General features: G+C 37.9%; 1 protein-coding gene across 10 annotated transcripts in view; it reads left to right on the top strand.

The window, feature by feature from the left end:
- The first annotated feature begins 289 nt into the window (after positions 1 to 289).
- SLC35F5 (solute carrier family 35 member F5) overlaps positions 290 to 23,008 on the top strand; it is a 142,371-nt gene continuing 119,652 nt past the window's right edge. Inside the window, exons 1-14 of one of the 10 annotated variants that reach the window (XM_065069589.1) lie at positions 290 to 398; positions 3,021 to 3,091; positions 5,255 to 5,335; positions 9,502 to 9,643; positions 10,752 to 10,895; positions 13,200 to 13,262; positions 13,848 to 13,929; positions 15,232 to 15,422; positions 17,406 to 17,487; positions 18,261 to 18,348; positions 18,912 to 18,976; positions 19,346 to 19,450; positions 19,891 to 20,050; positions 22,205 to 22,295. In XM_065069589.1, coding sequence (XP_064925661.1) covers positions 9,509 to 9,643; positions 10,752 to 10,895; positions 13,200 to 13,262; positions 13,848 to 13,929; positions 15,232 to 15,422; positions 17,406 to 17,487; positions 18,261 to 18,348; positions 18,912 to 18,976; positions 19,346 to 19,450; positions 19,891 to 20,050; positions 22,205 to 22,295 — 1,206 coding nt within the window. In that variant the 5' untranslated portion in view covers positions 290 to 398; positions 3,021 to 3,091; positions 5,255 to 5,335; positions 9,502 to 9,508. Of the gene's footprint in view, positions 399 to 706; positions 846 to 963; positions 1,559 to 1,578; positions 2,086 to 3,020; positions 3,092 to 5,254; positions 5,336 to 5,385; positions 5,483 to 9,501; positions 9,644 to 10,751; positions 10,896 to 13,199; positions 13,263 to 13,847; positions 13,930 to 15,231; positions 15,423 to 17,405; positions 17,488 to 18,260; positions 18,349 to 18,911; positions 18,977 to 19,345; positions 19,451 to 19,890; positions 20,051 to 22,204; positions 22,296 to 23,008 lie in introns of those variants that run through there. The other 9 variants (XM_065069591.1, XM_065069586.1, XM_065069587.1 and 6 more) reach the window with 9 other exon arrangements.

The raw sequence follows: 23,008 nt of genomic DNA, 5'->3' as shown, positions 1-23,008 counted from the left end.
CCGCCGCTCCGGCTGCCGCCCGTTCCCGAGGGGCCGGCGGCCGCTGCAGGGCAGCGCGGGCACCGGCACCTGAGGCCTTTAGGCGCCGAAACCTTGTGGCTCCACCCCTGATCCGGCCGGGATGGGGCGGGCAGCAGCCTCGGAAGACCCGCGGGGCGCTGCCCGGTCCGCGGAGCGGGAACACCCGCGGAGGGACGGTGGTGGCCAGCAGGGGCGGCGAGCGGCTGGCCGAGCGGCTCGATGGGGCCGGGCTGTGGGCGGGGCGGGGCCAGCTCTCGCTCGCGGCCTCGGGGATGGATTCTCGGTGCACCCACCATCTTGGAGGCGGGCGGGAGGGAGGGAAAGGAAGCGGGCGGTGCTGCCACCGGACGGAGCCGATGGCCCCTGCGCGGCCTCAGGTATCGCCGCCGTCGCGGAGACGGGGCAGCGGCGGGAGGCAGGCCACGAGTTCCGCGGCTGCGGCTCCCCCAGCCCCGCCGCCTCTGTCAGCCGCCGCCGGCGGTGTCGCGGGCGAGAGGCCTCTCCCAGTCCCCGGCTCGTGGGGCTGAGGGGGCGAGACCGGGCCCTGCCTCGGGAGGGGAACTTTGCCCCGTCACGTCGCTCGTGGGTGGACGGGTCGCGCCTGTCCGGGCTGGGGGCGCCGCCGCGGGACGCCCGTGTGCGTGCCCCGGCTCCAGCCGGCCCGTGCCGGCGTCCAGCGGGGGTGGGGGCAGCGTGTGCCGCCCCCTCCCCGTCGCCTGTGGGGCTTCGGCCCCGTCCCGCGGGGTGAAAGCGCCTCAGCCAGCCGGGGGTGCCCGACCTGCCCGGGGAGGAGGGGATGTGTGCACGGTTCTCTTTCCGGGCAGGTAACGAGCTCTGTGTGCTGCCCCGCCTGAGGTGCGAGGGGGCTGGTGCTTCCCCTGCGTGGGCTGCGTGTCTCTCCCCCTGCGGTCTCCAGTGTCTGTTTGACGTGTGAGTGCAGGACGGATCCTCATTCTTCTTTCTCTGTGATCCCCAGGGCTTGAGCCGTATTTATTTCTCCTCGGGCATCCCCTTTTTCTGAGTGTGTCAAGGAGATTTACCCATTTCCTGCTACTCCTCCCCAAAGATCTCTGTCGGCAGGAAGGAAGGAGGGAGGAGACCCCGTTCCCTCTGAAAGCTCGGTTCTGACTGCGGTCATTTTGCCGTTTCCAGCATGCCTGGAAGGCTCGGCTTTCAGAGGCAGGACTGACGTGCCCTTCTGAAGCTGCTGTGCTTGTTCTTATCTGCGCCTGTTTATCATGTGACAAAGCGTGATATGTTTAGATCTCGCACCAGACAAGATTAGATGGGTAGCGTGTGAAATGGGTGTCACTTGTAATTCTTGGCTAATACTAAATGTGTAGCCACTGATGGCAAAGATTTTTTTATCTAGTGTTACTGGAAGACGGTGAGAAGGAGGGCAGTGTCAATTTTCACTCTGCTAACCCGAAACTAACTCGATGTGGTCATAGATGTTCATGTCCAGCTGGGTCGTAGTGGTGCTGGTGTGCTGTATGAACGAACCTCGGAAGTATGTGGTTAGATACTCTGGTAGCTGGTAAGGACTCTGGAGTATGCAATAGATAAATATTCTGTGTTATTATTGCTATATAAGAAAATTTGTTTGAAACTTTCATGAGTCTTGAGTGCTGAATACGAAACTTCTACAAGTGGTTTTTTTTTGTTCCATAGATACCAACTGTGCCTTGCTAATATGACTGTTACATTGTGCACTGCCAGATTCCCCCAAAAAACCCCTCTCTTTATGTTAAGCTAAATTATCTTATTTTGGCACTAAAATTAATGGCTTTTCTGTGCACGCTTAAGTCTTGTATAGCTTTTTATTAAGCTAGGAATGGTGATCTCTACTGGCAGTACTGAGTACTGGTATGAAAAATTTGTCTTTGGGTTCTTTTTTGCAGGGGTCGTTTGCTTCACTGTATTATACAGATTCTACAGGAAACTTTTCTTGAGTAAAGATTACGGGGCTGTATTATTGTCATGTTTCATAAGGCTCACCTTTCCTTCTCTTCTGAAGATTCTTGCTTTTGCTCTCCCATGATACTCCATGAAAGTTGAGTGGAGGTCAGAGTCGAGTTAAATTAATGTTGCTTTAATGCACATTTATAGATTTAGAAGGATAGGTGTAAAATGTATATCAGTTTACTATCAGCTTTTTTTCTGGTTAGAGTCAAAGCAGCGTCTCTGTTTATTTTATCTCGAAAGTAATTGAATATGAAATTATAATCACCTGATAACAGTACATGTTAAAGGGGGAGTTGTATCCCAGATCTTTCATTATTGGAGCAGCTGGTATAACTGGAAAAACTCAACCCATTTATTCTGTGTGCAAACCTTATCTTGGTATGTTGTCTTTTGAAATTGCTTATGAAATAATCTTGAGTAAATACAAGGAAGAATTTCAAGTTGACTTGCACCGTGATTTGTGACTGAGCTGCTGTTCTGACATTCTTGTTATTACGTACTCTGGGTTTTTTTTGGGGGAGGGGGATATGTTTTCTTCATAGAACAGCTGGAAGCAATACTACTGTTTTGCAATTATTTGGCTCTTCTTCTACTTAAAATTTTATCTTCTCTAATTGTCAATACCATAAAAGCTATTTCGTGTTTTGTGAACTTCATATTATTTTCTTTTGGGATGGAAATTTTAACATGAAAAAAAGTTATAGTCTGTGCAAAGACACATTTAGTGCTATAGAAATAAGACCGCACAGTGGGTATCGATGGTGGAGTTAGACATAAGTGATTGACCGCCTGTTCAGAACAGTAGAGTTGGACAGGTTGTTGATCCTGTTGGCCTTGGTGTAATCAGCTACATGAACATACATTGTTGACTACCTAATGAGACCATTCTTATCATTTTTTGTGTATCGTAAATTGAAGTGGTGATTCAGCATAAGTGATCCAGGATACTGTAACATTATTGAAAAGAAATACAATGTCATGACAAGGAAAATTTAGGATACTTTTTTGTGTTTTGTTTTGTTTTGTTTTTTCAGAAGGTCTTCATGTAACTGGCTGAAAAATGGTTCTCCAAGATGACAGCAGCAACTCTAACACTGTTAAAATGGTAAATAATAAAAAAAGTATTAAAAAGATCTCCATGCTATTTCCTGAAAATTATATTAGAAGTGCTTTCTAAATGAATATTCCTTCAAATGTCAAATTTCAACTGGTGTATTTAAAGTTATACAATGTGGAAAGCGTATTTATTTCCTAATAATGGAAATGAAAAGCAAACGTGCTGAAGTTTCTACTGTATTTGATAAAGTAGAAGATTGTGTTTTCTTTTAAACCAGCATTTCTGTTTCAGCCCTTATGTCTTCTGGTGGCTTAAATTTATCATAACTCTCTGCACTTAATGAATTAAATGTTTTGTAAGGGTAAAGTCTCATTCTGAGAGGGAAGTGTTTTGTACAGTTCTCATTTTAGGTGTTGGATGTTATATTAATATTCTAAACTTTTATCCTTATGCTGAAACGGGTTAATTACTGGAAATGAGCATTGAGCAGGGTGCTGTGATCAGCTCCAGTCAGGAATACAGCCCACAGCAGATCATACATGCTGATAGAGGGTAAGATATATGTCTTGCGTAATAACCAAATCTAGGTATAAGTTCTGCACCTGGTTACTTGAGTATATGGATTAAGTAAGGGCCAAAAGTAAGTAACCAAATAGTACCTTTCTCTTGGTGATATTTGCTTTAGTCTCCGTGGAGGGAAGAATTTTTAAGCATCTTTTTTACTTTCTGTTTATTATTGTTGTCGTAGTAGTCAGTTATATTGGGTGCATAAATTAGACATGCACAAACTGTTTGGAGCTTTGTATGGATAAAAGTCTTCTGGTTTAAGTCTTGGTTATGTGAGATACTGATTTTAATCTCTCAGTAGGTTGGTAGTGTAAGAAAAATATAACCAGCAGCTACTGTTTGTGTGTGAAGGCACTGAACTGAATAGGTGTTCAGGATCTACAGTGAGCATAGACTTTGTGATGTAGAAGGTGAATAACCACATGCCTCTGTCCTAAATCTGCATCTTCAATCTTTTTTTTTTTAACCAGGCACAGTCATTTGATAGAATCTGTGGTAAAGGGCCTGAACTTGCTGGGTGCCAAGCGGTGTGTAAATCTTGATGAGTTCAGTAGGGGCTGAATCATAGGCTTGTGTGGTCCATATTTATAGTTGACCTCTTCATCTAATTTGCAACAGATGAAAAGCATCTGTTTGACTTTCACCTCCTATTCACTGTTTATAAACTTTCAGCTATGCTTGATAGGTAATCAAAAGCAAAACTTAGTGTAAGCATTTAGTTTTGCCCTTACTGGTACCTCTGTTTTGCGCACTAATTTGTGACTCATTAATAGAGGGACTTATTCCTGCTGATACAGGATATCCCTAAAACCGAGCTTAGCAAGGGTTCACATGCATAAGAAAAGAAAAAAATTGTAGCACTTCAAAGCAATAAAACTTTATGGCTTTATTATTCTTGGTTGTCAGTTCCAGTTTTGCTTTGCCTTCTCTTGGAGCGCCATATACTTGCCAACATCTGAATTTGCAAATAGTTCCAGATCAGATGGGATTCATAGTGGCCTAGTGTAACTTTTTTTTTCCAAAGTCCCTTATGTATAATGTTTCTTTCCCTAAAAAACAATTTTAAAGTGGATCTTCTTGAATGTCTTTGTAGGATATAAGTTTAAAATTTATTTTAAGTATTATGTAAGTTTTTCTTTGTTTGTTTTAAATATAGTATCAAATGAAGGAGAGATACTGCACTTCCACAAGAAATAACATGGAGGTGTCTTATCTTTCTAGGTTATTTTAAGGCCTAAGAGCCTGTATGGTGTTCCGCTGCCTTCCTAATTGTAGTGTTTCAATTCTTTGCTTGGGAATGGACGCTTAAGAAATAGGCCCTTTTTCCACATAGTTTAAAAAATTAAAACTTAACACCATCAGGTTCTTCTTTCTCCTGGGAACTTCTTATATTCAATTAATAAGGAAGAGATAGTGTTCCTTGAAATATAAAAAATAGTAAATGATCCTGTTTTCTTGCTGTCCTGCTAGTATTTTTTCTGTAGACCAGTTTTAAGGGTTCTTTATCTGTATGTCCCTGGCACTTTGGACTTAAGGTGCAGCAAACTCATGTGGAACTTGAAATTTTAGAAATTGTTTTGCAAATGCAAGTGCATAAAATAACACACACACTTCTTCAAAGTTTGCTTTTGTTATTCTTTTTAGGAGACTACCTTCACTTTGACGTGATGTGTGAAGTTCGTTAGTCATCATTTTTTGCTTGTTTTTTGACAGTTATTGTAGAAGGTACGTATGAAAAAAGTAAATCTTGTTCCTTCTGTGTTCATTTTTAACAGAGCATGTTGCCATCGACGTACAGAAGCCAAATGTAAAGAAGTGTGGGGAATTGTATTTCATTAGTTTATGAATGCTGGTGCTTTGTCAATAAATGGGGTAATGTGTCTGTCTAAAACTTCTTAAAATAGCAGTTTCTATCATTTTTGCATTCTGTGTCAAGTTTTACAGGTTTTAATTCTGTCAGAAAACTTCGTATATATGTTTCAATAGCATTCTGTTTTAACATTATAAGTGTTTTAGTATTATTGCTGCTTTGTAATTTTTTAGTCAACTACTTCCTTGAAGCTGCATTGTGCTGCATGATGACTTTGTAGTCACCCTTTCTTGTTAAGATTTTTCCTTGTTATGGAAGAAGCATACAGAGGGCTATATTAGGCACGCAGAAATGTTAAACAGGCACTTTGTAATCAGATGAAAAAGTAATAGCTGCTATTACGGTATCATATAAAAAACTTCAAGGCATAAGTATGGGCTCGTTAATTAGAATTCTGAAATGTGCTTATCATAGGTAGAAAAGAAATGGTTCAACGTGTACTTACATTCTAAATAACTTCATATGTAACCTCTTATCTAAGAAGTACTAGATATTCTGTGATCCTTTATTTCCCTCCTGCTGAAGGATCTTAAAGCAAGGGATTTGTGCAAGCCTGATGTAGCTGAGTACAGTATTAAGCAGCTACAGAATGTGCATGATCTCTGTGCACGGTGGATGTGTGTTATGTGCTTTGAAGCCGTTTGTGGTGAGAAGAGCTCAGGATGGGAGCATCTGAGGTAGAGAGGTCAAATGGATCTAGCTACGGCGATTCCTTCCTGTCTCAACTCCCTCTGCCCCTCCTCCCTGCAGCACATAACTGGTGGGAGGCTGGACTGGTTTCCATTTCTGATAGACCTTCCCACTGTTCATGTCTTATGCTGTAGCCTGGCAATGAATGAGATTTTTTCCTTTTAGCTCCTTTGAAACTCTTTTATGCCCAGGTTTCATTTTTGCTGCATATTACGTAAATGTATGAGCAATTTGTAGGCTATACATAATATAACTTAATATAATGGCTTGCAGGCTATTAGTCATAATAAAATGAAGGCAGAGTTTATAGAGTGTAATATGTACTATCTATTAGACCAATTCATAAAAACTGAAAAAACTCTTAGAAGGTTTCAGGCATGAAAACCTTTCTATTATCTTATTCACACTTAGATAATATCCCTACTTATTCTCTTCGAGAACAAATGTTTTCTTCTTTATTCTGCATCAAATAAAAGCTGCAATTTCTTGCTGTCTCTCATAATTTTGCCCCTCCCGACTTGCAGACTTCTGCTTTCTTTTGTCAATCCCACTGTTTTATCAGAAAAGCAGAATAATTATCCAGAACTGATGTCCACACATGGAATAAATCAGCATAGATCTAGTGGTATAATTATACTTCAGGAGCTCTGCCTATTGATTTTTATTTGGAAAGAAGCTCTTAGAGAAATGGAGGAAAAAACGTCAAGATTTGAACATGGCAGAGACTGTATTGCAAAGGAGAGGCATCACTCCAGTGGAGAGCTACAAAGATGCTGAGGGCTGTGGAGTGTCTTTCTTATGAGGAAAGACAGAGAGAGCTGGGGCTGTTCAGCCTGGAGAAGAGAAGCTGAGAGGGGATCTCATACGTGTTTATAAATATCTCAAGGGTGGGTGTCAAGAGGATGGACCAGACTCCTTTCAGTGGTGCCCAATGACAGGATGAGGGGCAACGGGCACAGACTGAAGCACAGGAGGTTCCATCTGAATATGAGGAGAAACTTCTTTACCTTGAGGTGCCAGAGCCTGGACCAGGCTGCCCAGAGAGGCTGTGGAGTCTCCTTCTCTGGAGACATTCAAACCCACCTGGACACCTTCCTGTGTGATCTGCTCTGGTGAACCTGCTTTAGCAGGTGGGTTGGACTGGATGATCTCCAGAGGTCCCTTCAACCCCAACCATTCTGTGATTCTGTGACTTAGAGGCAGGAAACTGTGTAGTGATCTCAAATGCACTTGTACATATCCAGGTGTTTAAATCAATTTGAGGAATAGGCTGGTCTGGAAAAAGAAATGTAGCTTCCTCACTGAAGACACTGTGGCACTGTCTCTTTCATGAATAATTTGTGAATAATGAAAAAGACAGTAATTTTTTCTATGTTGACGCCTGTGGAAAAAACAAAGCATGTTTTAAATTTGCCAAATTGTATTAACAAAGCAGATTGCCTCTTTGCACTGGGAGAGTTAGGAACTGTTCCACAAGGGTGAATTGTATTTCATTTCCTTGAGGAGTTCTCTCAAAGATAGTGAGGGTTTGAGTTTATGATTATAAATAGCAAGGTATGTTATGTAATCTGTAGCAGATTAACTCTTAATAAATTGCTTCTCAAAATGTATACATAAATAAGTTAATGTTAACCATAGAGCTACCATATACACATCTTACTGAGGTTCATGAGTAAAAGATTCTAGTACAAGTAGACCGATAAATGAGATATTGGCCTCTGTCACTTGTGTTTGAGGGTATTTAATCACAAAATTGAAGGTTTTTCTAAATTTAGGTCTTCCAGTGGGCAGTCGTAAGGCTGTATCACTAATCTGAATCCCCTTCTAGTAGCATTAGTGGCTATAAGAACACGTGTAGGTCTTGTATGCTTATAATTAGCACTTGTTTGGGGTAGGTCTGGTGGGTCTTGACATTTTTTTGACTTAAAAATCAAGCAACATTTTTAAAAGATTATTTGCTTTGCCTGTCTTATTTTTTGGAAAGTACTTTAGTGATCTCTTAACATAACTTTAGTGTTTTCAGTAATGATCATACTTACTTTTAGTTCAAGTTGTGCAAAGTCAAGCCCGCTAAAGTCGTGACGTACCACGTACCCAAACAATATCTGTTCAGTTCTCTTGTGTTTACTCTGTTGAATAAAGGACAAGTGCTCAGCCTACTGAAGGAAAAGGATTGAAGGTTGGTCATAATCTATTAACACACTGCTGTAGTGCTCATCTCCTCCAGAAATTTTAATGTTTTAACTGCAAATAGTCTTCCTACTATGTATTTTTGCAGCTCAAGCCACATCTTCAGAATTTTCTCTGGAGTGGTGTACTCTTTCAGTGTGTTAAAGCAGTTGGCTGTAAGCATTTAAACTGAGTTGCGCTCTTCTGATAATTGCTTAAATTGACACCTTTCTCTTACTACGTTGAACAAAGTTTTCTGGGAGCTGTGAGGTGTGCATAGGAAAAAGAAAATAGGTTTGTGTGTGTCAAAATCTAGACTTGTTTTTGTTGGAATTACTGGCAAGTCTGCATGACTTTTGTACTAGATGACAAGATTAAAGCTAGTTTACTGCTGTAGTTTTGATTTCTCAGAATATAAACTGTTCTAAATTGATTATTCTTATGTGTAATGTACCAGGGCACAGTCAAAACCATTAGGGTGTTGGTGTTTTGTTTTTAATAGGCAAAGCCTTCTGTTTCATATATTGTATGCTTGCTCTCAGTTCAGTAGGTTTTCACTAGAGCTGGTGCATGCCTGTATTTCATAACTTACTAAATAGATATATAATTTTTTGCGCTCAAATGCATGTGCAATCTAATTTTGAAAGTTTACAATTATTTTTTTTTTTCTTTGAATTGCTTTATACTTTGAGGGATCATAATTTACTCAAATGTGTTGCTGTCTTCAGAAATTTTTGTTGAATGCTTAAGTTTAAACATAATTCTGACTACTTTTGGTAGAATTGTATTTGGCACACCATCTCAAACTAATTTCTACTGTCAGCTTAGAGTATCTGAATTTACCAAAACATAGGGTTTCAAATTCTGCACAATAGCATAGAAATTCCAACAAGGCGTTCTATTTTTTACCTACTTTTGCTTACTTCAGTGGTAGAACAGTTGATAAACTCTTGAAAAGTTTAGATTGCTCCTAATATCTTTGAAAATCTTACGCCAGATCTGTCAAAGATCTGCTTTTTAACAAACGTGTTTTCTGCGATATTGGGTCCATTTCATATATATATGAAACGTTTGCCCGCACTGGTGTTATGTGTGCCTTGTTTTTTTCTTTTGTCACTGTTTCTAATCTTTTGGGGTTTATTCCTTTATCCATCTTGAACAGGTTACAAATGGTGTGGGTGTTTATCATGAACCGAATGAGCTCCCAGAGCAGTTCATCCACTCAGCGTAGGCGAATGGCTCTAGGAATTGTCATTCTTCTCCTCGTTGATGTGATATGGGTTGCCTCTTCAGAACTCACTTCTGTAAGTATTGTTCCACGCATCCTAAAAGGAAAATAAGAGCCTGTTTCAGAGATGCAGCAGAAACGTGGTCACTCAAACACTCAATGAGTGTCCTAGTGTAATGTTTAACAGCCTTTTTGGTATGAAGACAATATCCCTTGTTTTAGTGAACTAACCTGTATCCACTCAAAGTTACAAACAAGCTCAACACAGTGACTGTTGCTTTCAAGACAGAAGGTGTTACTGATAACTTTAAAATTACATAACATAAGCTCATAACTATGTACTGTAATTAGGGAGTTCATTTTTTTTATTGTCGTGTTGATTAAATTAATGCCCATATGTTTCCCAACAAGTAGTAAATGAGCTGTCACAGGCTAAGTGGTGTGGTAGATTGTAGCTGAGAACATTTAGGACCAAAGGACTTGGGTTGTGGAGTTTAAGCCCTGTAATTGCAGAAAAGTTTGTTGTGGTCTAGTTGGTATATTCACCATCTTGGAATTTATCTGGTGTTTATTTCATGTTTTAGGACTCAAAAAGGAGCTTGAGCAATGGAAATTGAGTTTTCAATAAATTCTTGTCAAATCAAGGTTTCTGAACTGTCATTTAAGTTGTTATGTTCCATAAACTTTTTGAAACTAAGCATACAAATATGTTTGCTTAACACACTTATATAATAAAACATTTATTTCAAATGAGCTGCTGGAATCACTATTGATACTGAAATGTTACTTAATCAAAGTAATCTTTTCTAACTTGTGATTACTATGCTATTGCTTATAAAAGTGGTCTTTCATTTAGAAAATATCTGTATGCAAATGTATATTCAGTCCTGTTTGAGTTCAGTGCCATATCAGTACGGTGCGTGGTTAGATACAACTAGAAAGTAGCATTTTATCTTATAGAATGTCTCAGTGCCTTCTTGTTGGCATTTCAGATAGCCTGGAAGAGGGCACCTCCAGAATAGATACAGCCACTTGTGTCTTTAGTCACATATGCCACTACTTGTAGCACTGTCATTTTGGGAACCAGACTGTTTTGGACAATATATGCTTAAACCTGTTCATTCATTTTCTGAATTCTCACCTAATTGGTAATTTTGGATACTGCAATTATTTTCTTTCCACAGTATGTTTTTACAAAGTACAACAAACCTTTTTTCAGTACATTTGCAAAAACGTCCATGTTTGTTCTATACCTCTTGGGATTTATTGTTTGGAAACCATGGAGACAACAATGTACTCGTGGGTTTCGTGGAAGGCATGCAGCTTTTGTAAGTATTTTAACTCTGAAAACGGTTCTATATTTGTTGAAGTGTGTGCAAAAGAAACCCCTTAAAGTAGGATTAGAGAAAAGCAAAGTTTACGTATTTGTGAAATAGTGCTTTCAGAAAAGCAGTTATAAACTGAATCATGGCAATTGTAGTAGTCCTATGAGAGGAAGAAAACAAAGGAAAAAGCAATATGAAATATGTCAGGAATCATAAGAAATGCTCTACTGGGCCAGAGCGTTGTCCCTTCTGGCCTGGTGGTTTATCTTGGGCAGTTGCAGAGGATGATTCTTCTTAAGAAAACCTTACAAGCCTCATTTGATGTTGGTTCCCTTTTGCTTCTGCAGCACCTGTAATCAATGGAATCAGTATTTGAACTTTGTAGTTGGTTTTTATCACTGACCCTTTTTGTCTCTGGCGGAACTATGAACTGTTGGCTAAGAAATTTTGAGGTTTTAGAAGTGATATTTAGGAAAGGTGATAGAATTATGTTTTTGTTGTTAATACTGTATTTTTATAGCCTTTATGCACGAGTGACCTTCTGATGCACATTCTGGAACTAGGCGTAATTTGTGCTAGAGTGTAAAATTATTGTCATATGACAGAAATACATGCTTTTTCCCAAGGAAATTAAGAGATGCTGGGAAGAGTGCTTGTTCTGTGCCAGTGTTTCAGGATGCTGAACAGCAGGACTCAGGAAGCAGTCAGGCATTTGGCCTGATATTAGTCTTGCATTAAACTAACAGAAAATGTGGTCCAAGTACATGCTGTTAATCAACATGTCTTTATAGAAAATAGCTTGTATGGAAGGAACTGACTTCAATTCTTCTCAATATATTAGGCTTCAGTGATAGCGACAGTTGTAGGTGTAACATACTTAAATTGAAGTATTATATCACATTAAGACAAATGATTTTTATTATTAAAAAAAGAACACTACAAAAAAAACGCCACACAAACAAAAAAACCCCAGAACAAACAACAAGAGAAACACCCAACTGTTCTGGCTTTTAAAAAAATATAGTGTTAAACACATAGAATATTTAGAGTTGGCCGATATCTTGAAATCATTTTTGCTAGACCAGCCTTTAATACCAGGTGCCTGTGCATAGTATGGCACGTTAGACTTGCTGCTGCTCAGGATCTTCATAAGATAATTGAAAAATGAAGGGAATTTACAGATTCTTTACTGGAAGTAATGACACTAAAGTTGTACATTGTATTAGTTGTAGAAAGCAACTATAGTGACCAATTGTATGAATCTAAGCAGATGAGTAGAATAATGGGCTGTTTCTTAGTGTGAATTGTAGTGGTTATATTGACCATCTGAATCTTCTGCCCACTGCAAAGAGTGCAGATAATTGCAAAGAATGAGATGTGTGAGCCTATATGAACTGGACAGCAATGGGGAAGAGCGCTCGATCTGTCACATTTTGTGTGTGGCATTCATGGCGCCATTACTGGAATTTCCTTGTTCTTTCTTTCTAATCCTATAAAAAGTAATTTTTAAAATCATTTGTAGGATATAGCCATTATTTTTGATGTTAGCATGGTTTGAAAGAACAGGACTAGTGTGCAGTTAGATTACCTTTTTATTTCTTTTGCACACCGCTCTTCCCCTCCGCTCCCTGCCCTGAGGCGTTTAGTTAAATATTCAACTGTGTAATTATTCCAAGTCCCTCCAAAATGTCTTGTGTTTACTAATCTGGAAAAAAAATATATATCTTTATAGATTTTTATTTAAATAACGATCGCTTAGGTGAACACCTATACCTCACTTTTAAGCCCCTTTCAACATTAGAGGCTTTGTTTAATAGATTTTTGTACCAGCATGGTAGACCAGGTCAGGGAACAGAGGTAGGTAGTAAGTAGTGCTTGTTAAGATGCAGAAAGGAAGAGGCAAAATGATACTTAACCTCATCCAAGTTTAAGTCTTGTTAAAACTAAAGTTCCAAGTTCTTATGCAACGTTGCCTCAATAAAATGAAGAAACAGGAGGCTTGTTGTTAATATATGCATAATAATTTAGTGAAGCATGTCTCACTAACACTGAATTTTACAGGTTTTGGCTTTCTAACAGCCTGATCCTGTGTTGATACCTGGGTAATTGAATTCAATGGGGTTCTCCAAGAGGTACAAGGAATTACTGAAATTATTTACTGAACTTGTAAACCCTCTTGTTTATCAGGGAGGAGGGCTGGAGGGAGAGAGAACTGTGGAGAAACGCATTAAAAAGCTTCTTCTCAAAAAACATCTGTTCTTATAACTTTACTTTGAAAGATTATTACATGTAAGGTTCTGTAATTAGTTTGCAGATGCTGAAGGTTATTTTGCTGCTTGTACAACAGATAACACTGTAAACAGTTCTCTGGTAAGTGCCTGAGTTTGTGAAGGTCAATGCTTGACAGTGACATGACACCATTATCCTGACTTACAGTTCTTAAAATATAGTTGTCTTAAATGTAATAGTGTTTAGCAAAGGGGACTGTTAATGTGTATGTTACTAATAAGTGCTGCAAATATTGTCATTGTTTATGATGAGAAATACAGGTTTTCAGCTCAATAAAACACTTGAATGTTTCTGTAGTAGTTTGTGAAAGAAATAGTTATGTTGTACAAAGGAAACCTTTACATATTCATCATATATATACACGCACATATAGAAGTTTCTTTCCCAAAGTTTATTTACTTTAAGTTCTGGTTCATTAGCTTTTAGGGATACGGGAGAAAAATGAGTGTATTAATTTTTGTATATGTATTCTGTATATTATGTTTCTAGTTTAACATTTGGACAAAAGCTATAGATCTAATTAAACGTCTGTGACTTTGAGTTAAATTTGATTCTCTTAATATTCATTAAGCTTTATTTAGTTTTCTAATTCACTACATTCATTCTCCTGCTTATAATTTAAATATCCTGCTTAACTGTATTTTTACTTCTACTGATTCATTTCAGAGTGAACCTTTATATGTTCCTGTAAAGTTTCATGATTTGCCAGCTGAAAAAAATGGCAGTAATAATAGTGATGCAGAAAAAAGTGAGTAAAGACTTTTGGAATGCTGAAATACTAGTTCTTTGCTGAATTAATTACTTTCCTCTTTGTTGGTATAACTGTTGTCATGTTGCAGGACTTGCCATTCTTTCTTTTCTTTTCTCTTTTTCCCTTTTTCTTTCTTCCTTAAATCTCTTATTGCATGAATTGCAGTCTCATGTATTTACTTTCAGGTAGAGAAAACATAGGCCTATCGTTCAGTTTACCTTTCTTGGTCACTACAGATCCAGCCTATGTTTATCTCAAGGGACCAACTGGGTTCAGTACTTGTGATTCTTTCCTTCTGGGCTTGTATGACCAGCAGCAGTGAGTCAGCCTCTGGAAAAACAAGCTATTGTCCTTTTTAGAGCAGGAGCAAAGCAGTCAAAGTAAGAATTTTTAACAGTCTATGTGCATTCTGATTTTATTTAAGCCTCACTATCTTGTGATAGTCGCTGAAATGGGCCTCATTGTCCCAGACAATTACCAAAAAGTTGGCTGTCAAAGAATCCAATTACCTGATCCTCAGCAAAAGGGTCCCTGCTTATAAAAGGAGAAGTCTTTCTGTTCATTTCTAGATGACACCCGCTAAGAACCACTTTGGTAGGCTCTGCTGTCCTGTGATAACATGCACCAGTCACTGCAGGGTTGGTTGAGCTGTAGCTTTTTTCTTTACTTTTTTTTAGGAAATCAGGTATTGTTTCATGTTGAATTAGGCTGATATTTACATGTAGCATGTGATGTTTTCTTTACATAGGAAACTAGTTGTACTTAACAATACCCTTATAAATAAAATCTGATCCCGGTTTGCAAGATTAGTTAGAGGGTGGATTTCAAATAGCAAGTGACCTTATGACCATAGCTAAGCTTGGAGGTCTCTTGTACGCTCTTATCTGAATGAAATGCTGTCCTTGCAGCTAGGAATAGTTGTGTGCAGTTTTTGGCTGTTCGATTATTAAACAATTAAAGAAAATCTTATCTGTAATATTTATCAATACAAAATATTTCCTACCTAAAAATTTGTTGTTATCTTGTGTGGATTTTTTGACAGGGAGGAGGGATGGTGCTTTTCAGTGAGGTTTTTGTGGGTGGGCAACTGTACTGATTGAAAACAGTAATTGTGCTTTGTCTATCAAATGGCAAAATACTAGTTTAATAAATAAAAATAATGGCATGTCTTCTATTTGGATAAAAACCTGTTATTTGTGAAATATTTAATCAATGCTATATGAGAACATCATCATGGTTTTATTTGCATATTGTGTTGACTTGAAAAGTTTAATGCAGCTTTTTTTTTTTCTTCTTAAGCTCCCAAAAAGCCTCGTGTAAGGTTCAGTAATATTATGGAGATTCGCCAGCTCCCGTCGAGCCATGCATTGGAAGCAAAGTTATCTCGCATGTCATATCCAACAGTTAAGGAGCAAGAATCAATATTAAAAACTGTAGGAAAACTCACTGCAACTCAAGTAGCAAAAATTAGCTTTTTCTTTTGCTTTGTGGTATGTGCTTCATTCTTTCAGTAAACTTAAATATAGATGCAACTAAAACTTGTACAATAATATTGAAACAGTATTGAGATGACTTGTATTCATGCTTCTTTTTATAAATATACTGTAAGCAGTAAAACTTTCTTCATGCGCTGGACACGAAGGTGCAACTTCCTAAAGGGAGGATAATAAAAAGAGATCAGATGTAAGGTGTGCCATGCTTTTGTGCAGTGTTCTCCTGTGTTGAGTGTGTTTGGTACAGCAAAATCTGGGATTACGTGTATACAGCTGTGCAGGTACGCGGCTGAGGAAAACATGCAGGCCGACTCAATATGAGTGATAAAGCATGGTTCAACTTTATTGCCCGAGATAGCGTGCATTTATACCAAATACCATAATTATGCATACTTGTCTCTATCTAATAGGCTAAGCACTAAAAGGTTACATTTACTTACTCCACCTACTTGGGTTTAGCTAGCTATGTGCATCCCGCATTCTTCTGACTCTTATCTCTTCAAGGATATCCTGACCCTGCCTTAGTCAGTACTTTTCCATTCCCCCCTTTCCCACGGCCTAATAGACAAGCTAACCAAGGCCTACTTATGTCAACTAAAATGGGCTCTGCTCGTACAGTTGCTTGGTGGACTCATGTCCACGCTCCTTGAGCCAATCCCTGACACAGCTGCAGTGAGACTGCACAACATGGGTAGATGTCACTATGGTTTCTATCTGGGCTACCACAGCAAGACTACCGTGTGTGGTATTGTGCCCTCCAGTAGTATGAAGAGAAGACAGTTAGTTGTCCTGCAGCTCCATGGAGGGCTACAAGATTTACTGATGAATCTGTTAGTTGCTGATGTTTCTGCATCATACCTCAGTTCTAGGGGAACAGAGAGGTAATGGTGACATGATTTTTGAGAGACAGTAAAAATGTAGAGAGCAGATCTGGGATAGCTTTTCCAGAAGTAGCTTTGCTGACATGCTGAATGGGTTAAATGTAATGTGGACCCACCACAGCTTTTCCTCAAGAAGTAGTGCTCTGTAAACATTTCAAATAATAATAAAAATATTAATACTATTGATGCATGGACCAGAAAAGGGTGATGTAGTTTTCTGTGTGTATACATAAAGAACATGCACACATCAGCAAGAGAATAATAAGCCACTCATTAGTGATTTTTGGATGGATGAAATAGCTTTTTAAAAAATGATTTGAAATTGTGTGTCTGAGTATATTTCTCTCTATACATGTGCGCATGCAGATTTACTAGTTTCTCATGTTCAAAACAAATCCTTTTTATGCTATTCATGGATGCTGCTACTATTGGCATGTATACGCATTTCTTCTTGGACTGTATAAATATTTCCAAATAAGACTTTAGAGAGTGGTAACTTCCCTGAGGATATATCTGAGATCTTATTAAGGAGATCCCAATCAAGAAATGATAAAACACTTTCTATTTGATTCCTTTATGGAGAAATTAACAAACATGAGTCCTTCCAAAACATTTTTGAGTCACTGAATGTAAGTGATGCTTGTTTTCTAGGGTGTAGATGAGTACCAATTTCAAGTACTCTAGGAAAAAAAAACCTCATTAGGCTGACTAATGTCCCATGTATCTCTTAAATTTCTTTGCAGCTCTTGCATAGTTATCATCTTGAAGTACTTGCAAAAGAAGTTGAAAGTACCTTTAGTTACTACAGGACATCTGTTATGTCATTTTAATTATTTAAGTTCTAATGTATGTTGTTTCATTATTAAACATACAGTTGAATGTGGTTGTTTAGGACCAGCTCTAATTTTGCCTCTGTCTTTCAATGTACCTGCTGCTTTAATGTGAGTTAGAAATGTGTTTGAGGTAAAAGTTTTGTTCTGATTTTATTTTTGGATAAATAGTTGTTTTTTTCCTGTAAGTAGGATTTTATTGCACTGCAAAACTTAAACTCTGTTGTTGCTATCCCTGTAATCACAAAATTATTTTTCTTTTCCCCCAGTGGTTCTTGGCAAATTTTTCTTACCAAGAAGCTCTGTCAGATACCCAAGTTGCTATAGTTAATATCTTGTCTTCAACCTCTGGTAAGTTTTATTTACAGCACCAGATGTGCAGTGTAATGCTGTTTATAACATAAAAATCTGTTTGGTTACAATAGACTTGTGTAATGATTTCTCTGTGGTTTTGGGGGAATAGTAAGACTTAAAGCCATTGAATATGTTCATTTAAAAATTTCATCCTGTAATTCCAGGGGTTTGGGCTGTCTTCACGATTCCCCTGCTTTTTGCTTTTCAAGTTTGTGTGTGTCGGCTTCTGCAGTTATGTCTGTGTATCAAAGACAGATATTGGGGGTGTCATAGGTTTGAATGAGAGGTGGTTTAACTTTTTATCAAAATAGATACAATTCAGAGTAAAGTCTTCTGGCTAATTTTTTTTTTAGTGGTTTTGAAGGTAGATAACTTAAACCACCTAATTATTATGGAAATTACTTGTTTTACACGTTTTATGCAATGTTCTAATATGACCATTGAAGTATGTAGATTATGTGACAGTCCATGTTTTGAGGAGTAACTTTTGTTTTATAAAATCAGTTTTAAAAGCACAATTATGTGATTTATTTTTTTTCCCCACTGACTTCAGGCTTACTGCAGTTTATTTTGTTAGTATGTCGGGCCTTTCTCTAAGTTAAGCCTTACAAGGCATTAGTTTCATCATAGTTGCAATTAAAATTAGGGATGCTAAGATCAAGTAGCTAAAACGAGTATGTGAAATACAAAGAAGAAAATGTCTGTGCATTTTTCTGAACAAACTATTAGCAAAACTTGATTGTATAAACTCTTATTAATTTCTCTTGCAGGGCTTTTTACTTTAATCTTAGCTGCAGTCTTTCCCAGTAACAGTGGAGACAGGTTTACCCTGTCCAAATTATTAGCTGTTATTTTGAGGTAAGATAATGGGTGGAACATTTGGTCAAAAATTCTGATAGAGTGAGAGGACAACTCTACCTACTATACCTGTGGTATCTGTCACAATATATGATATTCTTCACTTTAAAATAATCCTGGTTTCACTGATAAATTAAGCGAGTGAATTAAGTCTTTAAATACTTCATATCATGAACAATTACTGAGTCTCATGCTTCTGTAGGAAATTAGGTTTATCAGCTTTGTGTTGGAAATACGTGAACTTATTTTTTTGGCGTTTCATTATGGTTTCTTTATTTTTGTGTCAATGGGAAAAAGGAAGAGGCTCGACATTCAGTGTTGTCAGCCTGTTTCATTAAATGCCTGGTGCATTGTTCGGGGAAGTTAGAAGTGGGGTGGGTTGGTTGGTTGGTTTTTAGCTTAGGATTGGGCCTTAGCAATAGAGAACTCCTTTTGGCTTTTCCGAAAGTGAGATTTGATTAACTAAAAATACCTGTATTTTTATAGTTTTGTCCCCTTTTTTTTGTCTTTATAAAAAAGTTCTTGGGTTTAAGTAGCATTCTGCATTTCTTCTTTTTTGCTAGCATTGGTGGCGTGGTACTTGTTAACCTTTCTGGATCTGAGAAATCTGCTGGAAAAGATACAATAGGTATGTACTTATTGTTTTAAACCTAGAATATGCAATGATGAGTACCATATTTTGACAATAACTCGTAGGTTATATAAAAAGCTATATATTTCTTACGCATGTAACATTTCACAATCTGGCTTTTTAGTTTCAACTTCTGGAACTGGGTATTTATGATGATTTTTTACTCGTATTACTTTACCTCAATTGGGGAAGTATTTACATTTTCAAGCTTTCTGTATTTTTCCATTCTTTTCATACAGTAATGGATTCTGTAATAAACAATTTATCTCTGACAGTTTTATAATAGGTGTATGTGTAGGAGAGTTGATCCTAGTGTGCATAACATGTTCGGTGTGTCTTAAGTGAGCGTGTTTTTCATCTTTACAGGTTCCCTTTGGTCTCTTGTAGGAGCAATGCTGTATGCTGTGTACATAGTAATGATAAAAAGGAAAGTAGATAGAGAAGATAAACTTGACATACCAATGTTCTTTGGTAAGACTAAAAATAACTCTATTGAAAGTTTTAATTCAGCTTGTGATTAAATTGTTTCTTTCAGGCACTGAACTGTATACGAGTGGTGTAGGAGCTCAGAAAAGCCAATGAAACCTATTGTTCCTGTGGTTATGAGTACTTTAGAGACTGGTTGTGTGAATTGTTTCTTGTTTACAGGCTTAATAATGAAAGATTACACTACCTGTAGGAATGCAGACAGCCCCTTTGGACTCCATGAAAGTTTATTTTTCCATTTTTTCAATTTCAAATCTGTAAATGTAGTTGTTGTTTGTGAATGTCAGGTGAAGTTTCTTATATTCCTTTCCTTTGAAAGATTTAAAATACTGCTTTGCTGCTTTTATGTATAGCAGCGTTTAGCTGAAATTTGTTATGTTGAAGAAAATGTATTGTGTTTGACTTAATACTGGTTTCATACTCAGGTTTTGTAGGGCTGTTTAATCTGTTGCTGCTGTGGCCAGGATTTTTCCTGCTTCACTATACTGGGTTTGAAGCATTTGAGTTTCCCAATAAACTGATATGGATGTGCATTGTCATAAATGGCCTTATTGGAACAGTTCTGTCAGAGTTCCTCTGGCTGTGGTACGTACTATGTGCTTTGTATACATTTCACAGAAATTGTCTTACCTGTGTTCTCAAATGTTGAGATGTCGAATTGTCCGGGTAGTTTTTTTGCATTGTTTTTTGGTCCTTTTTCTGTCCATATATGCAGTTTGAGTTGCATGTCATCCAGCATGTCGCAGTGTCCTGTTTAAGAGCAATAGTTAACTTGAAAAAGCAAATGATGTGATCTTGTATTTATTAAGACATTGTGTGCTTAGCTGATTCTAGAATTAATATTTTGAGATTAAAAGACTTTGTGATACAGACTTGTGGTGGTAATAAGAAAGCGTGAATTTCTCTTGTGATTGTTCTTCAGTTTCCAGAGCTGTGTCTATTTTGGATATATAGAAGTCAGAATCCAGTATTCTGTGTTTGTTTAAATCTTCAAAGACTTAATGAGCTACATCAGAATGTATTAATCATGAAGATATGGCAGTTCATAAATTAGTCTAGCTTTTGTTTAGTAACTTAATTATATGATAGTCTGGATAGACTGGCAACAGAGAATTGAATGTGAGGCTTCTAGATGAATGGCTTAAAAGCTGTAGCAGACTTAAAACTTTGTGTAGCACTTGGAAGCACAGTGTTATTAGAGAACTGTTGGGCTAGTCAGGGATTCCCAGCTTGAGAGAATTCAGGGGGTCTGAATTTCTTCTGGGCCAACTTTAGGTTAAAATAGAGGTATAATAGAAAATTCTATGAGTTGAATGGTTCTATTTTATTCTGGAAACACTGAGGAAGAGCTTCCAAAAAGAGACATACTTCCAGTGCTGTACAGTTGCTTAGTGGACAGTGGCAGTTTCAGTGCTACGCTTCGAATAGATGTGACAGTTTGAGCTTTTGCTGGAGAACCCTTGGCCCTTAAGAATTCGAATGAAAATGGCAACTGCAAGACTTTTTCCTCCTTTAAAATTAGTCGTGTGTGGAAGTTATTGCAGTACTGTTTTCAGTACTTGTCAAGGATGAGAATTGCTGTTATATTGATAAGTGAGTAAATTCTGGTTGCCTTTGAAGTAAGAGGCTGACTCAGTAGTGGGCATTACTGATTTGAATTGGATAGGTACCACCTTGTATATATTTTCTTCGTGTGGTAGAATAGGCTATTTCGTAGAGGAGTATTTGCTAAGAAGACTCACACCGCTTGGTAACTTTTGAATTGGTCGATCATAAAATGGGAATTGGAGGGTTTTTTATATTGGATGTTATGCTCTTCACTTGGCATCATAATGGCTCAGGCTATTAATGTTTTATTTATAGAGCCTTAGGTTTATATCAAAATGCCAAAGATCATAAGAGCTCACATGTTGTCTTAGGTCTGTCCTACATATACTTTAAGGTTCTCTTACTATTTTTTTTTCTTTTTTTTAAACTTTATTCAGTAAATAAGCTATTTGCAAACTAAATATGACTTGCAAATGAATCTGGAAAAAAGGGTCAGTTTTCTGTGGCTGTTAATTAATACTACTGACATACGCATTTAGTTTTGTTCTGTCACTTAAATTGTAATGGCTTTTTGCAACCCAGTGATTTTGAAAAGTCTAATGACTTTGTTCCTGCATAGGAAATACGAAGAGACCACTTGTAGAATGCGGAGAAGTCTCACTGAGACTCCAAAGGGTGATTTCAAGGGTGTATCTTAGAGTGAGATTTAAAAAGCACAGTCTGTTAATACAAGGATTTGTCTATTTGTAAAAAAACATTTTTCTTTTTGGGCAGGATTTCTAAACATCAATAACTTTTTAAATTAACCAGACAGGCACAAAACAGATTGAATTGCTATATGTTGGTTTTAAACTATTTCAAAATGGAAACAAAATGCAGATTTTTTTCTAAGTGCAGTCAGTACATGTGAAATAGGGAATTTTCCATCAACTCAAAAGGTTTGTGTGGGTATTAAATCGCAGTCCAGAAGACATCAACAGTCTAGTTAGGAATTCTGTGCAGTTTTACAGGTTTGTGATGGAGTGTGGGTATCTCAATTTTTGATTATTAAAACAAACAATGACTAACAGTGAAGCATGATCAAATGTCTTCTGCCATTTTGATGTATTACTTTAGTTGTCTTTTAACTTTTAAATAGAACCTCTTTATTATTATGATTATTTATTATGATTACTTTTTATTATCTTTTAGGGGATGCTTTCTTACCTCATCACTGATAGGCACACTTGCGCTAAGCCTTACGATACCTCTGTCCATAATAGCTGACATGTGCATGCAGAAGGTAATGTACCACTAAGTTTTGAGAATTTATTTGAATTAAAGGGCAGTGTTATTTTTAACACTCTATACAATAAACAGTATTTTCACAGAATCACAGAATGTCAGGGATTGGAAGGGACCTCAAAAGCTCATCCTGTCCAATCCCCCTGCCAGAGCAGGAACACCCAGATGAGGTTACACAGGAAGGTGTGCAGGCGGGTTGGAATGTCTGCAGAGTAGGAGACTCCACAACCCTCCTGGGCAGCCTGGGCCAGGCTCTGTCACCCTCGCTGAGAAGAAGTTTCTTCTCATATTCAAATGGAACCTTTTGTGTTCCAGTTTGTACCCATTGCCCCTTGTCCTGTCGTTGGTTGTCACTGAGAAGAGCCTGGCTCCATCCTTCTGACACTCACCCTTTTGGTTTTTTTATATACTTCTCTTGTTAATAGTTGTTGAACTGCATTGTAATTAATACTCTGAATTGACAGTTACAGTAATTTTGCACAGCAAGTGTGCATTTGCACACTTACATATATTTGATTAAGATGCAGCTTGTATGAAAAGTACCCAAAGTCATCACAAATGCCTGGTCAACTGTTTTACCTTGAACAGGCAGAATTAAAGAACAACTGCAAGTACAACACACCTTAAATTAATACCTGTGCAATTATGGAATTGTTATAGACTGCCTGTCTTGCACATATTCAATTATTGACAAAACCAAAAATCTGCAGG

Source organism: Columba livia, chromosome 7, assembly GCF_036013475.1.
Source record: "Columba livia isolate bColLiv1 breed racing homer chromosome 7, bColLiv1.pat.W.v2, whole genome shotgun sequence".
Lineage (NCBI taxonomy): Eukaryota > Metazoa > Chordata > Aves > Columbiformes > Columbidae > Columba > Columba livia.
This window is presented reverse-complemented; position numbering and strand designations above follow the sequence as displayed.